Here is a 17,914-nt window from a genome sequence, read left to right as displayed (position 1 = left end):
TATGTAAATCCTTTCAAAGTAGCATTGCAGTTGCCCTACATAATTGCACTGAAAGTTGAATCGCAGCTCTGTGAACCTAGTCTTATGCAATCCCTGACATCAATATTGGAGAAATACAGCTCTTCCCCATGTTATAAAGTGAAAAATATTTTGGCTGCAGTTGGACTATTACAGATACTTAATATTTACATGAAATGGATCACTTCCACATATATATTTTGGAATGAAGAAAATAAATAAAAATTGTAGTGGCACCTTTAAAATTAAGCAATACATTATGAATTTCAGCCACCTAATCACACAAGTAAAATTAGTCACCGATTGCTAATGTGTGGTACGAGATTTGTATAGTGCCAGCTACTCCGGCGTGTCCATCCTCCATAAATTGAGAACTACCATTGTGTGGTCATGCACATTTTTATACACGCGGCTGCAAAGCTTGCACTATAGCAATTAAAATGGTACCTAGTTTTAGGGTGGCCACACACTACAATCTGGTTATAAAAAAAAAATCCATGAACAATCTCATTTAATTTACCAAAACTATGTAATATGGGGGCAAACCTATACAATCCAACCAATTTCTATCAAATCACATTATATGTGTTGGTAGATCTAAAGGAAATTGTACAACCAGATTATATCATCAGCTTCAGTTGTATGGGTGAAGACCTCTAACCCATCATGTAGGACATACCTAAAGCCCCGTACACACGTACTGATCGTCGGCCGAACGATCGGCCGTCTTTTGTCCAGTGCTGTCCTGTCGTCTGAAAACTGCAAAAGACTGCACACGAATTTTGTCGGCCAACAACAGCCGACTGCAGAAGTGATGTCATGTGATGGTTAACTTTCCTTGTCTTTTTTCTTTTCTGAGCATGCCCAGTCTTGCTAATCTGCTGTCTGTCGTCCAAAATCTGTACTGCCTGGCGAACAATCGGCCGTTCTGGTGTTGGCCAACAAAAATTTTAATGCCTGCACGACAGATTCTATTCGGCCGAAAATGCGCTGTCGGAAGCATCATACTAACAAGCCTACAATCGGCCGATCGGTCGTCAGCCGAATATTTACGGCCGACAATCGGTACGTGTGTACGGGGCTTAAGAGAACACCAGTGATGATCTCCACTGTGATTAGACCTGAGACACAAGCATTGCGAGGGCTCGATGATCAGAGCACCACTAATCTAGAAAATAAAGGAAGGCTGTGAAGCTTTGTTATATTAGAATCAAACCTCTTATGGCCAGCTCCACTTCCTTATCAACCTCATGGTATCACATCTCACATGACGATGATGATACAATGAACACCATTAAGCTGAGTTGTGCTTAACCATCACCTGCCACATCATGACTATAGTCATTAATGAGGATTAAGGTCATAAATCAATTTTCGATAATAAATGGTTAGGCTGATGAGCACTTTCTGCATCATGTCCGGTGTAATTTGAAGGACAGCATTTATTTATTACAGTGCAATCCGTCAGATGCTGACAGATAAATGGGCTGTCTAGTTACACACTAACATCTACCATCAGAGCATGTATTGTTACTGAAATCAATCTATCCCTGGTCATACAGGCTGCAAAAGTTTATTGCTTGTGGTAGCACTAGGTAGCTTCCACCAGTGTGTGGTTTCAATTCTTTGACATGATTCTATAAGCATCTGCTATATGCACAATGCCCCCATTTTAACAAGGGGTTAACAAATAAAAATCCAGGGTTTGCAGGGAAAAATAAAATCGATTGATTCCCCCATCATGATCATATATATATATATTTATATATATATATATATATATATATATATCTATATATATATATGTGTGTATATATATATATATATGTGTGTGTGTTTGTACAAATGTATCCACCTTAGTTCTTCTTACAGCATAGGTGAAAAAAAATGCTAAATGGACACTCTAATGCCTCGTACACACGCAACGATTATCGGCCGACCGATCGGCCGACTTTTGTCCAGAGTTGTCTTTTGTTGGTTGGAATGTGCCTAGACTGCACGCAAATTTTCCTGGCCAACAAAAATCAACTTCAGAAGTGATGTCATGTGCTGGTTTACTTTCCGTGTGTTTTTTCTTCTCTGAGCATGCCCAGTCTTGCTCATTAGATTTTTGTCTGCCGAAATCTGTACTGACTGACAGAAAATCGGCCGTTCTGTTGACGGCCAACAAAAATTTTATAGCCTGCACACCAGATTTTATTCGGCCGAAAAGTCGGAGTCGGTTGACGACAGCATCATACGAACAAGCCAAAAATCGGCCGATCGGACGTTGGCCGAAAATTCACAGCCAACTATCGACGCGTGTGTACGGGGCATTACAAAGAAGGTATATAAGGTCTTCCAGTGCTGAGAATCTTTGCTCTCTTGGGTAGCTATGGGCATTGCTGCTATCAGATGTGTCTAGGTGTGTGTGTGATAATGTGTCCCCCCTCTGGGCGCTGTGGTTCTTCCTGCTGGCTGCTAAAAGACTGCTGTGTTTTGTAGTAATGTAGAGGCCAGCGGGAAGAACCACAGTGGCCAGCAGGGGACGTGTTACCGGACACACAGATGGCAGTGGTGATCATAGCTCCACAGGAGAACAAAAGGTTTGACTCATTTCCCACTATAACCATAAGTGCTTAGGATACTCTTGTTTTTTCTTTAAACACACTGACAGTGATAAATGTCACAGAAGTAGTTTCTACTGATCCTCCACCAACTCAGAGTGGACAGTCTAGCCCCCTCTAGTGGCTGATCTTCTAACTGACACACGGGTCTATTCTGTAATCATTGAGACTTGAACAGTTGCATTTCTATTGTTATCAATAAATATTTCCTTCTCCAGGTAATGTAATCACTTTTTTGTGCAATACGATATGCAGCTTTGACCGCAGTGCATTCATTATTCTGGTTTTCGCATAAAATTGATTAACACTCTGAAATTTGTACACAATACAACCTTTGTCCAAACTTTGTCTAAAGGAAGACTAGTTCTTTTGTCTCAGAATAACCAATGATTCACCATTTTATGTCCAGGTTTAGGGTTTTATGGGAGAAGGGAGGGCAGAATTGAATATTTTGCTATAGTCAACACAAACAGTTCTTTCTTCAGGTATTTGTACATGCAAGGCCTCTATGGCAGCTCCTATGGGTATCTTTATACCTACAGTGCTGATCTTGTTATTCAAACAGTAGACATTTAGTGTGCTGAAGCAATATGGAGCAAATTCATTTAGAATTTTCAAGTGATGTTGCTGAGGTATGAGGCGCTCTACTAAATATTGGTCCAGCTTTTATAATAATTGCTGAACAATCATAGACTAAGGCCCCTTTCACAGTTCCACTCATCAGTTCAGTCACGTCAAAATGTATCAGTTTTCCATCCGTTTTTTATCAATTTTTCATCCGTTTTTCGTCAGTTGTTATCCATTTTTCATCCGTTTTTTTTCGTCAGTTGTTATCCATTTTTCATCCGTTTTTTTCGTCAGTTGTTATCTGTTTTTCATCCGTTGTCATCCGTTTTCATCCGTTGTCATCCGTTTTTCATCCGATCCATTTTTTTGACGGATGAAAAATAGGGCATTCATCCGTTCAAAAAAAAAAGGACATTGACTGAAGTGGATGAAAACGGATGTTAACTGATGATCATCCGTTGTCATCCGTTTTTACATAGAGATACATTGATGTCTGTTTTTCATCCGTCAACGCATGGATGAAAAACGGACAGCATGTGTGAAAGGGGCCTGAAGCAGCCACTACTACAAGCTTGGCTGCCATACACTTTACCACAATCACCTTTCATAAAATAAGATACGTGATCTTGTCTGGGACCCTCCGATTAGCCTTTTTTTTTTTTTTTTGTGTTTCCAGGACCTGCGCCTATTCCTCAGTGTCTGATAAATAAATACTACAAGGGATATTCCAGGGGGGTGTTTGTCAGCATCCATTGTGAGGGGTAGATTTGGCTTGTAGCAGAGCGTCCTGAATCCTGAAATGTGTGCGAGACTCCATAGAATAATTCTTGTAGTTGTGTCTGAAAGAGAAATGTTTAATTGTCAGGAGTTTAGCACAAATAAGCCTAACGACAGAATTGATTTCTGGATAAATGCCATTTTACATAGCAGGCCTGTAATTATACCGAATGTTCCACCAACCAGCTGTTTAAAGCATTACACAGCCTTGGATGACACAGAATACAGAGCAGTACTGTCTCAGCATATGGAGAGCAGATCTGATGAGTAAAGTGCCATTAAAGTCATTTCAGTAGAATACCAAGTACAAGCAATTCTCCCTATGCAATGCATTACGGCGTACCATTACTGTCACCTGCTATTGCCAGTAGTGGGCACAACAATATAAAGTTCATCATTGAAATTTTAGCATCTGATATGTGTATAGCTAGTCCTTAACCACTTAAGTACCAGCACTTTTACCCCCTTCCTTCCCAGACCAATTTTTAGCACTGTCACACTTTGATTGACAATTGCGCGGTCATGCAACACTGTACCCAAATTAACTTTTTTATCATTTTGTTCACACAAATAGAACTTTCTTTTGCGGTATTTAATCACAACTGGGTTTTTTATTTTTTACTAAATGAAAAAATGCGCGTTTTTCTTAATTTTTGTTATAAAATGTTACAAATAAGTAATCTTTCTTCATAAGTTTAGGCCAAAATGTATTCTGCTATATTTCTTTAGTGAAAATAACCCGAACCAGTACATATTCTTTAGTCTGTAGGAAAGTTATAGAGTCCACAAACTATGGTATAGATCTGAAAATTGATCAATACTGAAGGTTTATCTAATTTCTTAAGGCTCAAAAATGTCAGGACAGTACAGATATCCCACAAATGACCCATTTTAGGATAGTAGACAGTCCAAGGCATTTAGTAAGAGGCATGCCGAGTTAATTCATTTTTTGTCATAATTTGTTGGAAATTTAAGAAATGTTAAAAAAAAAAAAAATTCACTTTTTTTTTTAACATACTGTCACCAGTGCAGTACAGTGTCATATAATTGGTGTGGCAGTGATCATGGACACTAACTGATGACAGTACGAAGAAAAAATAAAATATTTATTAATTTTTTTTATTACATTTTTTTTTTCACGATTTATCATAGCAACATTGTACTTCTCTGAGGAAGTGATCAGGATTTATTTATTTATTTTTTTACACATGATTGCTTATAGCAGTGAATTACATTGCTATAAGCAAGCATTTTACAGAATAAAGCAAAACTATTCAGTGTGTTTTGTTATGATTAGCTGTGATTGGTCAAAGCTAATAACATGGTACAGATGGGCTGTTCAGTGGACACAGCCGATGACTAAAGGCCCGTACACACATACCGATTGTCGGCCGAAAATGTTCGGCCGATTTTCGGCTTGTTAGTATGATGCTTCCGACAGCGCACTTTCGGCCGAACAGAATCTGTCGTGCAAGCATTAAAATTTTTGTATGCCGACACCAGAACAGCCGATTGTTCGCCAGTCAGTACAGAATTCGGCCGACAGACAGCAGATTTGCAAGACTGGGCATGCTCAGAAAAGAAAAAAGACCAGGAAAGTTAACCATCACATGACATCACTTCTGCAGTCGGCTGTTGTTGGCCGACAAAATTCCTGTGCAGTCTTTTGCAGTTTTCAACAGACAAGACAGCCCTCAGACAAAAGACGGCCGATCGTTCGGCCGACGATCGGTACGTGTGTACTGGGCTTTATTGCGCCGCTGCTTGGCCCCTTCTGAGGACATGATTTGACGTCCACTCGGAAGGATGAATGTCTGGTCCTTCTGTCAATCTGCAGGTCTTAAATCCAGGTATTTTCGGATGCTAGGGACTTATAAATGGGGGAAAACCTGTGTCCTGTACTGTGTGATTAATGTAAAAAGATTTTTAACTTATCTGTAAAGATTTTTAACTTATCTGTAAGTTTCATATCTTGGAGTATAATACAGGACACAGGCTTGTTATTAATAGACCCTCGGTTATAGGCCGATACCTTCAGGTGACTGAGCAAAAGCAAAATTTGGAGGACACACACCTAGGCATCGCTATTTAACCAGGGCCATCTTTTATATTGATTGGACCCTGGGCAAACATTTTCTTGCCCCCCCCATGCGATTTCGCTCCCCACCTGCTCTGAGACATACAATAAAAATGGCAGCTAGACTCAATATCAGTTTACTGAATCAGATTAGGCAGCGGTTGGGATTGGTTGCCAGAGGTTACAGAGTATCATTACCACTCACTGACTGGCTGCTAGAGGTTAAAGCACACATTACGGCTCACTGATTATTTGCTAAAGGTTACAGCACATGGCTTCTGCTTGTTGATTGGTTGCTAGAAATTACTCTACATCATTACTGCTCATTGTTAGAGGTTACTGGATATCCTTGCCACTCACTAATTGGTTGCTATAGGTTACTGCACATAATTACTGCTCACTGATTGGTTGCTAGAGGTTACTGCACATCATTACTGCTCACTGATTGACTGCTAGAGGTTACAGCACATAATTTCCCTAATGCCTGCACACCATGGACTGGGCAGGGAAAGGGGGCCCATCAATAGACAGAAAACTCCTAGGGACCCTGGAATAAGTGGCAGTGCTGGTGGAAGGGAGGATGTAATCAGTGGCAATGCTGGGGGTTAATGGGATCAGTGGCAATGCTGGGGGGTTAATGGGATCAGTGGCAATGCTGGGGGGTTGATGGGATCAGTGGCAATGCTGGGGGGTTGATGGGATCAGCGGCAGTGATGGGGGGGATGGGATTAGTTAGGAGGCATTACACTGTGGCAAATTCTGAATCATGTAGAGCAAATCTGGAAATTGTTGGCAAGTATATAGTGGGGGATTCTACACTGGCCACCAATGTAATGGGGAATTTACAATAACCACCAATGTGAGGGGGGATTTACACTGACCACCAATATGAGAGGGGATTTACACTGACCACCATGTAATGGGGGATTTTACGCCACCCACCAATATACAGTGGGATTTCTACACTGACACCAGTGTAATAGGAGCATTCACACCAACCACCAGTGTAAGGGGGAATATACAATGACCTCCAGGTAAGGGGGAATTTACACTGACAACCATTGTCAAGGAGATTTGTACTGACCACCAATGTAAGGTGACACTTCTATGACCACCAATGTTAGGGGGGATTTACACTGACCACCAATGTAAAGGGGGGGATTTACACTGACCCACCAATGTAAGAGGAGTTCTGCACTTACCACCAATGTAAAGGGAAATGTACACTGATCACCAATGTAATGAAGAGTTTACAATGACAATCAATGTAATGGGGGATTTTACACCAACAACCATACAAGGAGATTTCTACACTGGCCACCAATGCAAGGGGGAATTACACTCACTACCATTGTAATTGAAAATTTGCACTAACCACCAATTTAAAGGGGGCTTCTACATGGAACACCAATGTAAAGAAGGATTCGAAACTGACCACAAAGGCACATTAGGATTTTTTCACTAACTACCAATATAAAGAAGAGTTTTTACACTGGCCACCAATGTAATGAGGATTTACACTGACCACTAATGTAAGGGGGACATTCACACTGGGCACTACTAGTAGTAGTAGGCACAGCAGTGCCATTATTTGTTAATGACACCCTCACCCCTATGGTGATATGCACGTTTTCACATGCACCAAAACTTACGAAGCTGTGGCATCACGTGATTTTGAAAAAGGCTTAGGGACATTTTTCAGCAATTCTAGCGCAGAGCAGCTCGCTGAAATAAATGGGCTGCCCTACACACAACCTACATCTTTATGCACCCTGTCAGTACACCTTTGCATACTAAAATCCCTGCTATCCTCTGCACCCTAAACCAACCCCATCCTCTCCACTCCAACCCCCCCCCCCTTTTAACTCCACCTGCCTCCTCTGCTCGTATTTGCATCCCCCTTTCTTACCTTTATACATCCCCTCCTTGCTCACCTGTGCACCCAAAACTGTATTTCCTTCTCTGCCTACCTCTGCACACCCCCACCCCCTCCAATTTCAAGCATGCCCCTTTAGGGGGGCATGATATACACATGAATACTGCTTCTACTTACATATCAATGCCCCCAATTTGCAGCTATTTACATATTAATACTGCCGCTATTTACATATCAATGTCGGTTATTTACATGTAAACACAGGGTTTGCAGGTAAATCATCTGTACAAGGCAATAGGGCAGAGCTGGGCAGCACTGGTAGCAGCACTTCATACTTAGATATCGGGACACAGCATGGGACTAAAACTTCAAGAGACAAGGTAATTTAAACTGGGATAGTTGGCAAGTATGAGTTAGCTGCTTTGGGCCCCACAACAATAATGGGGCCCAGGGTAGCTGCCCCTTTTGCCCTGCCTTAAAGATCGCCATGTATATAACCCTACCCCACTCTGTGATACATATGAACATATGGAAATGTGGCCTGTGTCTTGTACTGTAGTCCAAGATATGGAATTTACAGGTAATCCAAAATTCCTTTTACCCTAATCACATAGTACAGGACAGGATATTCATAGACCCTGGAATGTCCCCAAGCAATGAATAAGAAGGGAGGACAACAAAGGCAAACAGAACTGTGCCAGTGGCCCAACAAAAACAAGGATCAACAGACCCAACTCGGAGAGCTGCTGTAGGAACCCTGCATTCAAAAGTTTCATCCCCAGAAAACTGGACATCCACCTGGTAAAACTTTGAAAATGTATGAACTCAAGATCAGGTGGTGGCCTTTCAAAGCTAGGCAACAGATGCTCGATGTCGGAATGCTCTGGAAACTCCTACCAATCTATCGAGTGAGCATGTATTACAGCAGAAGGTGCTTTGTCCTTTAGGGTGTAAGCTCTTGAGATAAGTTGTCCTATCCACCTAGCAATGGTGAATCTTGAAGCAGGATGTCACTTGCCAGGTCCTGAGGGTAAGATGAAAAGAGAGTCCCTATTCCTGTAGTAAATAGGTAGACTCTGATGGCTCTGACCACAACCAGAGGATGAAGAGCAATCTCTTTTGGGTGTTATGGAGTAGAGCACAACAAAGGAAGGACTGTCTTTATTAAGGTGGAAGGCTGACACCACACTGGGGAGAAAGGAGGATTCTGGGTGCAAGAATACTTTGTCCTTATGAAGAATGAGGAATGGCTCCTTACAAGAGAGAGCCACTATATCAGTGACCTGTTTTACAGATGTGACAGCCACCAAGAAGGCTACCATGCAAGAGAGATCATCCAAAGGGAGTTCCCTGATGGGTTCAAATGGTGGTTTCTGCAGGGCAGAGAGAACCAAATTAAGGTCCCAAAAAAGCACAAGGTGCTGCAAGGATGGTTTGATCCTACAAACATCTTGAATAATGGTCTTTACAGCAAGGCTAGAGGTTTTTGGAAAGAATGGCCAAAACCTCTGCCTTAAGAGTACCTAAGACCAAGTTCTGTTTAAGCCCTAGTTAAACTAAGGCCAGAATGTGAAGCACGGAGTAATCTCTGAAACTGGAGTGCCTGTGTTCACACTAGGCAATGTAGAATTTCCAGGTATGATAGTAGCTCTTTATGGAAGTGTCTTTCATTGCTTTTAGCAATGTGGGAAAATCAGACTCAGAGACCCCTCTGTCTTTCAATACCTGGGCTTCAAAAGCTATGCCACTAAAGCCAGTGACTGAGAAGCAGGACAGAACAGGGGACCTTAAGATAACAGGTCTGCCCTGTTTGGAAGAGGCAGGGGTAGTCTCCTCAAATAGTTTGTCCGTGTACCAGTTCCTTTCCGAGCCAGTTTAATGCCATAAGAATCACTGGTTTCTTCTCTTGCTCTATTTTTAGAAGCCACCCAGATATAATTGGCACTGGAGGAAAGACATAGATTAGCCTGAACTGATTTCAGGGAATTATTAGAATATATGAAGGCAGTACTAGAGGATCTTTGGCTCTGACCATCAGCAAGGGTAACTTATTAAACCTGGAGTCTAGGATACCTACGTCCAGTGTCCCCCATCTCTGACTTATCACTCTGAAGATGTTAGGATGAAGGGCTCATTCCCCTTGGTCCATGTGGACTTAAGGGATCGCTGAACAGTCTTTTTCCATCTATGATATACAGTATCTCACAAAAGTGAGTACACCCCTAACATTTTTGTAAATAGTTTATTATACCTTTTCAGGTGACAACACTGAATAAAAAACACTTTGCTACAATGTAAAGTAGTGAGTGTACAGCTTGTATAACAGTGTAAATTTGCTGTCCCCTCAAAATAACTCAACACACAGCCATTATTGTCTAAACCGCTGGCAACAAAAGTGAGTACACCCCTAAGTGAAAATGTGCAAATTGGGCCAAATTAGCCATTTTCCCTCCCTTGTTTCATGTGACTTGTTAGTGTCACAAGGTCTCAGCTGTGAATGGGGAGCAGGTGTGTTAAATGTGGTGTTATCGTTCTCTCTCTCTCCTTCTGGTCAATGGAAGTTCAACATGGCAAAGAACTCCCTGAGGATCTGAAAAAAAGAATTGTTGCTCTACATAAAGATGGCCTAGGCTATAGGAAGATTGACAAGACCCTGAAACTGAGCTGAAGCACGGTGGCCAAGACCATACAGTGGTTTAAAAGGACAGGTTCAACTCAGAACAGGTCTCGCCATGGTCAACCAAAGAAGTTGAGTGCACATGCTCGGCGTCATATCCAGAGGTTGTCTTTGGGAAATAGACAAATGAGTGCTGCCAGCATTACTGTAGAGGTTTAAGGGGTGGGGGGTCAGCCTGTCAGTGCTCAGACCATATGTCGCACACTGCATCAAATTGGTCTGCATGGTTGTCGTCCCAGAAGGGAGACTCTTCTAAAGATGATGCACAAGAAAGCCCACAAACAGTTTTCTGAAGACAATCAGACTAAGAACATGTATTACTGGAACCATGTCCTGTGGTCTGATTAGACCAAGATAAACTTATTTGGTTCAGATGGTGTCAAGCGTGTGTAGCAGCAACCAGGTGAAGAGTACAAAGACAAGTGTGTCTTGCCTACAGTCACGTATGGTGGTGGGAGTGTCACGGTCTGGGGCTGCATGAGTGCTGCCGGCACTGGGGAGCTACAATTGCCAACTTGTACTGTGACATACTGAAGCAGAGCATGATCCCCTCCCTTCAGAGACTGGGCCAAAGGACAGTATTCCAACACAATAACAACCCTAAACACACCTCCAAGACGACTACTGCCTTGCTAAAAAAGCTGAGGGTAAAGGTGATGGACTGGACAAGCATCTCATAAGAGGATGCGCAGGGGGAATGTCCTTAAAATCTGCATCAGTCTCCAATCATCTGAAAGTACCAACCTATAACCCAGGCTCTATGAATACAAAGCATGTGTCCTGTACTGAACGATTAAGATACTTTTTTTTACCTCCTTTGAGTCAACCAAATCCTTTTTCATTTTTGTCTCACACACTCCCCCCTCCCAGACACTTCTGTTAATACCGGGAGGGTTAAACCAGCAAACTGCCAATCCAGAATACAGTGGTGACAGCCACTCCCCTTGCAACATCACATTCCTTTCAAGTGCAACCAGCAACAGCCTAGACTGCTTTGAAATCTGGAGCAGTGCAGCATCGTTGTCCCCCACCAGTGGAAGCTGCATTAGGTGGACTTCTTCACAGGCAGCGCTCACCAGGTGTTTGTGAGATTTTGCAGGGGGACTACTACAAAACTGTGAGTGCACATGCACTTACACTTAAGTTCTGCAGCGTATATTGTTTATAAAAGCGGAGTTCCGGCCGCAAAATCATTATTTTAGATTTTGTGGCATCCACTTCCTTATTGTACCCTGAAAAAGAATTGGATATTCCTGAATATTTTTTTTTTTTTACCTTGTTTCAGCAGAAAGTATACTCACCTTTCCTTCCACTTCCTCCCTGTGCGGCCGCGGCCCGCGCCGTTACTTCCTGTCCCGCAATGCGTCCTGGGAGCTCTTACTGATCACTCCCAGGAGGCAATGGGCAGTGACGTAGGCGGCCGGCCGCTCCTCTCATCGCGTTATTTCCAAACAGAAAATGACGCGATGAGAGGCGGAGCACAGCGCATACGGCGCCAGCCTATTGCCAGTACTTTCCTTTGTACTGGGCATGCGCGAGATTTCGCGCTGCATTGATCGGCCCCCCTCCATCTACAACCAGGAAGCAGGGCATATTTGTGCACACTGCGGCTTCGGGGGACCATGGAAAAGATGGCGGCGCTCTGCAAAAATTTTATAAAGTAAGATTATTATCTATAGTAGATTATTATTATTTATTATTTACATGTATAAAATCGGATTAGCGGATGTAAGAAGGGCGGTGGATCACTGTTTGGGAGGTATTTAAAAAAAAAACGAATCTGTGGCCGGAACTCCGCTTTATAAAGGCTGTAGATCTACTTTAACAGTTGCCTTCACTGGAAACACCTGAACTAAAAAGTCTGGAATGGTATCCACATACCTGTAGTCATATGGTGTACATAGAGGCTTCATTCATTTATTATTTACATTTTGCCATGGTAGCAGTAACACAATTGTAAAAATGTGCACTGCTACCACAACAATATGTAGGCAATCAACACCGAAAAAACCCTTTGTGCAGATACCACAGCTCAAAAAAAAAATAATAGTGTGCAACCTCCTAAGATTATCCTATATACACTAGTGTAAAAAAAAGCTGCAACTGATCACATATATACAGTGCTTTAAGTGGCCCAAAAGAGGTGCCGGTACTCTATTATAGCCTATAAATTTTGTGGCCCCCCCTACCCCACATCAGGGTCCCCACAGAGCACCCCCCCTGGCCTGGGCTGGGACTCCGGAGCAGGGGGACTCACTGGTGGTGACTGATCTGGTTCTGGAGTGGGAAATATTCTTAGGGGGGCAATTGAGGGCGCAGATGTCCAAAATTAGCGTACTGGTACGCTAAGGCGCACGGAGAGGTGGCTGTATGCTCAAGAGCCATATTTGGAAGTGGCAGTACTGAGTACCAGTGCATACCGGCCCACTTAAAGCACTGCATATATATATATATATATATATATATATATATATATATATATATATATATATAATACAAAATTATGGAACTTTATTTTCCCCTGATGTTAACCCCTTCCCTGCTAGTGTCATTAGTACAGTGACAGTACATTTTTTTTAGCACTGATCACTGTATTGGTGTCACTGGTCCCCAAAAAGTGTCACTTAGTGCCTGATTTGTCTGCCGCATTGTCACAGTCCAGCTGATCAGTCACTGATCGCCGCCATTACTAGTAAAAAATAAATAAATAAAAATTCAATAAAGTTATCTCCTAATTTGTAGACGCTGTAACTTTTGCACAAAACAATCACTATACGCTTATTGGGATTTTTTTTTTTGTTTTTACCAAAAACATGTAGCAGAATACATATTGGCCTAAACTGATGAAGAAATTAGATTTTTAAAAATGTTTTATTGGGTGTGTTTTATAGCAGAAAGTAAAAAGTATTGTTTTTGTTTTTCAAGACTGTAAGCCTTTTTTTGTTTATAGCGCAAAAAAAACCTTAAGAGCCGGTTCACACTATGGCGATCCGACTTAGGGGGCGACCTGTGAAGTCGCGTGCAGCGCGACTTTGGCGCGCCTTGCACGGACTTCATAAAATGAATGTCTATGCAAGTCGCTCCAGGTCGCCCCGAAGTAGTACAGGAACCTTTTTCTAAGTCGGAGCGACTTGTGTCGCTCCTATTAGAACCGTACCTGTATTACACAATGGACCGCGACGGTCCGGGACTTGTCAGGCTGACAAGTTGCCTGACAAGTCGTATTGGTGTGAACGGGCTCTAAGAGGTGATCAAATTCTACCAAAAGAAAGCTCTATTTGTGGGGAAAAAAGGACATCGATTCAATTTAGTTATAGCATGACACGACTGCGCAATCTAAAGTAACGCAGTGCCGTATCAATAAAAATTGCCTGGTCATGAAGGGGGGGTAAACCTTCCGGAGCTGAAGTGGTTAACTAAGGATGCCCTGAAACTAATGTACTGACATCTCTCTACAACCCAATACATTTATCAACTGCAACATGTTTTTCCCCATATTGGAGAAAATGTTGTCTGGACACCTGGAAATAAAAAAATTGGATTTTTGACTTACCATTAAATACATTTTTCTGATGTTCATTGATGGACACAGCACCCACCCCTCTGTGGAGTTATACTTTTCCTGACCCTGCTTGTAACAAAACTGAGTGGCTTTAGCAGAGAGAGGGAGTATATCCCCTGGGACTGTTAGGTGCAGTATATACCCCATTGCTCCCTCACTCCCTAACCAAGTATGGCCAAAGAGTAAGGCAGGTGAGAGCACAGAAGCAAATAGATCTCCTTACCACTTCCCTTTTATAGGGGATTTAAAGCGGAGTTCCGGCCACGAAAAAAAATTTCAATAAAAATACCCCCGGGACAGTCAGGGCTAGTACATTCCACAATGGATAGCCTCTGAACTGTCCCGGGTCGCACTTACCTGCAAGAATAAATACTTACCTTTAAAATTTCTTCTCCAGCGTTGCCATCTCGGATGTGGGCAGCTGAAGCCAGCGCGATCCTCTTCTGCGTCCTCTTCCGTGTCTTCTTCTCCCAGAATGCGCCTGCACCGGCCCCGCTTGTCACTTCCAGTGCGGCACCGCTTTCCTCCACAGCTTCTGGGCATGCCCAGAAGCTGTTTAGCAGGGAATGCGGCGCAGCGCCGGAAGTGACGAGCAGGGCCGGTGCAGGCGCATTGGTTCCTGGGAGCGATGACGTTCAGCTCCCAGGAATCATTGCAAACCGGAAGTGACGGTGCGGGCCGCGGCCGCCGAGGGAGGAAGTGGAAGAAAGGGGAGTATATTTTTCTACGATAACAAGGCAAGTAAAAAAAAATGGATTTTTGTAAGAACTTACCGTAAAATCCTTTTCTCTTAAGCTCATTGACAGACGTAGTCTTCTTGATTCTCAAGAGCTGGGTTATGTTGTCTCCGCAGGAGTAGGACTAGGCAGAATGACAAAACGTTCTGGCTCCACCCTAGGGGCAGTCCCTGAGGGTATATCCTCCCTCTCTCTGCTACAGGGAATCAGTTCTGTTTAAAGCAGTACAGAGAATTTAACCTAACCCAACTCAATGATAGAGGGGTGGGTACTACGTCTGTCAATGAGCTTAAGAGAAAAGGATTTTACGGTAAGTTCTTACAAAAATCCATTTTTCTCTATCGCTCATTGACAGACGTAGTCTTCTTGATTCTCAAGAGCTGGGACATCCAGAAGCAGTGCCACAAATGAGGGGTGGGATTGACAAAATCAAATCCAATCTAGAAGGCCCAACCGGTGCCAAACTAGAAGTTTTAAAGGCTCATTATAAACAAAGAATGAGGCTAAAGAAAAAATTTTCCAACGGAAAAAAACCCTCGAGGTAGACCACTGGTCTCCTCAAATTGCGGCCTGCAAAACCTTGCGGCCAAATGAGGCATCAGACGATGCCATTACATCAACTTTATAATGTTTAGAGAAGGTATGCACCGACGACCAGGTAGCCGCCTTGCACACCTGGACCACTGACGCCTGATGGCGAAAGGCCCATGACGCACTAAGTGCCCGAGTGGAGTGCGCCTTAACAGGGAACGGGGGCTCCCGACCCTTAATAGAATAAGCCTGCACTACCGTCTGTCTGATCCATCTGGAAATGGTCGCGGCAGATGCAGGCAACCCCTTTTTGGGTCCATCTGGGATCACAAAAAGTGAATCCGTCTTGCGAAACGAGTCTGTCGTTTTCAAATATACCCTGATCGCCCGGACCACATCCAAGGAGTGCAAAGCAAATTCCCGAGGATGACTGGGCTTAGGACACAGGGAAGGTAATACAATTTCTTCATTCAGATGAAATTCTGAAACCACTTTTGGTAGGAAGGATGGATTCGGACGAAGAACCACCTTATCTCTATGAACCACCAGATATGGTGAACGACAAGATAATGCGGCCAGTTCTGACACCCTGCGTGCAGAAGTAATAGCCACCAAGAAGGCCACCTTCTGGGACAACGTGGGTAGAGGAATCTCCCTAATATCTTCAAATGGAGGTTTCTGAAGAACCGACAACACTAAATTAAGATCCCAGGGGGGTAACGGCGCGTGCACTGGCGGAGCCAGATGTCGCACCCCCTGGATGAAATTCCGCACCAAGGAATGAGTAGCCAAAGGCTTCTGAAAGAAGATGGCTAATGCTGAGACCTGACCCTTGATAGTACTCAAGGCCAGTTTCTGCTCAACCCCTTGTTGCAGAAAAGCCAATATTCGACTAATCGAATAAGACCGAGGACGGAACCCCAAAGGTTCACACCATGCAATGTAGGACTTCCATGTGCGATGATAAATCTTTCTGGAAGTCGCTTTCCTTGCTTCAACTAGAGTAGGAATAACTGAAGCTGACAAACCTTTGTCCTTCAGCACCTGGGTCTCAATAGCCAGGCCGTTAAAGCCAGCGATCGTAAAGCAGGATGGAAGATCGGTCCCTGAGACAGTAGATCCTCCCTGAGAGGAAGTCTCCATGGGACGTCCGCCACCAGTCTGACCATGTCGGCGTACCAAGCTCGACGAGGCCAGTCCGGAGCTACCAGGATTACTGGGATTCCTTCCTCCTCTACCCTGCGAAGAAGTCTTGGCAGTAACGCGAGAGGAGGGAAGGCATATATAAGCTGGTATTGCCCCCACGGGGCGATCAGTGCGTCTGCGGTTTCTGCTAGAGGATCGCGGGAGCGAGCCACGAATCTCTGAACTTTCCTGTTGAATCGTGATGCCAACAGATCCACATCCGGGGTGCCCCACCGTAGGCACAACTGGTGGAAAACGTCTGGATGGAGGGACCATTCCCCCTGATCCAGGGTCTGACGGCTGAGATAATCTGCCTGCCAATTCTCCACCCCCGGAATGAACACCGCAGAGATTGCTGGAACAAATCGTTCCGCCCAGCGAAGAATGCAAGCCACTTCTTTGGCCGCTCGGACACTCTTGGTGCCCCCCTGATGATTGACATAAGCTACGGCCGTGGCATTGTCCGACTGGATCCGAACCGGGCTGCCCTGGAGCTGCTCGGTCCAGTGAATCAGACAAAGTCTGATCGCTCTCAGTTCCAATACATTTATCGGTAACCTGGATTCTTCCGGGGACCAAAGTCCCTGGACAGATAACTGACCAAGAATTCCTCCCCATCCGGATAGACTGGCATCCGTGGTCACTATCGTCCAATATATTGGCAGAAATGACTTTCCCTGGCTGAGCATTGGAGACCGAAGCCACCAAACCAGAGACTCTCTGGTCTGTTTGCTCAATCGTATCTGATTGTCCAGGGATTCCGGATTCCGATTCCATCTGAGAAGAATCTCTTGCTGAAGAATTCGGGTATGGGACTGGGCAAATGGGACTGCTTCGAATGAAGCCACCATCAACCCCAGAACCCTCATGCACGTCCGAAGGGAAGACCAGCTGTTGGACAGTAACAACTGGACTGCTGATTGAATCTTTCGAAGTTTCCCTACCGGAAGGAAAACTCTCGTCCTGACTGTGTCTAGAATTAGACCCAGATATTCGAGCCTCTGGGTGGGAACCAGAAATGACTTTTGCTGGTTCACCAGCCACCCGAATTCCTGTAAAGAAATCATAGTAATTTCTATGTTTTGTAGCAAGGTCTGAGGAGACTCTGCATGAAGCAGAAGATCGTCTAGGTAACCTAGAATCGATATACCTCTTTGGCGCAGAAGTGCCAACATTGGGGCCAACACCTTTGTGAAGACCCGCGGAGCCGTGGCGAGACCGAAAGGTAACGCCACAAACTGATAGTGGTTCTCCTCTACGGAAAAGCGTAGAAAACGCTGATGTCCTGCGAAAATGGGAAT

General features: G+C 43.8%; 1 protein-coding gene across 1 annotated transcript in view; it reads right to left on the bottom strand.

Moving 5' to 3' along the window:
* Positions 1-3,746: 3,746 nt before the first annotated feature.
* Positions 3,747-17,914, bottom strand: part of TTC39A (tetratricopeptide repeat domain 39A) — a 144,712-nt gene continuing 130,544 nt past the window's right edge. The window contains exon 18 of the mRNA XM_082265735.1: positions 3,747-4,030. Within this exon, the coding sequence (XP_082121861.1) occupies positions 3,934-4,030 (97 nt within the window). The 3' untranslated portion in view covers positions 3,747-3,933. The remainder of the gene's footprint in view (positions 4,031-17,914) is intronic.

This window comes from Pelophylax lessonae (assembly GCF_965119305.1).
Source record: "Pelophylax lessonae genome assembly, chromosome: 8".
Classification (NCBI taxonomy): Eukaryota; Metazoa; Chordata; class Amphibia; order Anura; family Ranidae; genus Pelophylax; species Pelophylax lessonae.
This window is presented reverse-complemented; position numbering and strand designations above follow the sequence as displayed.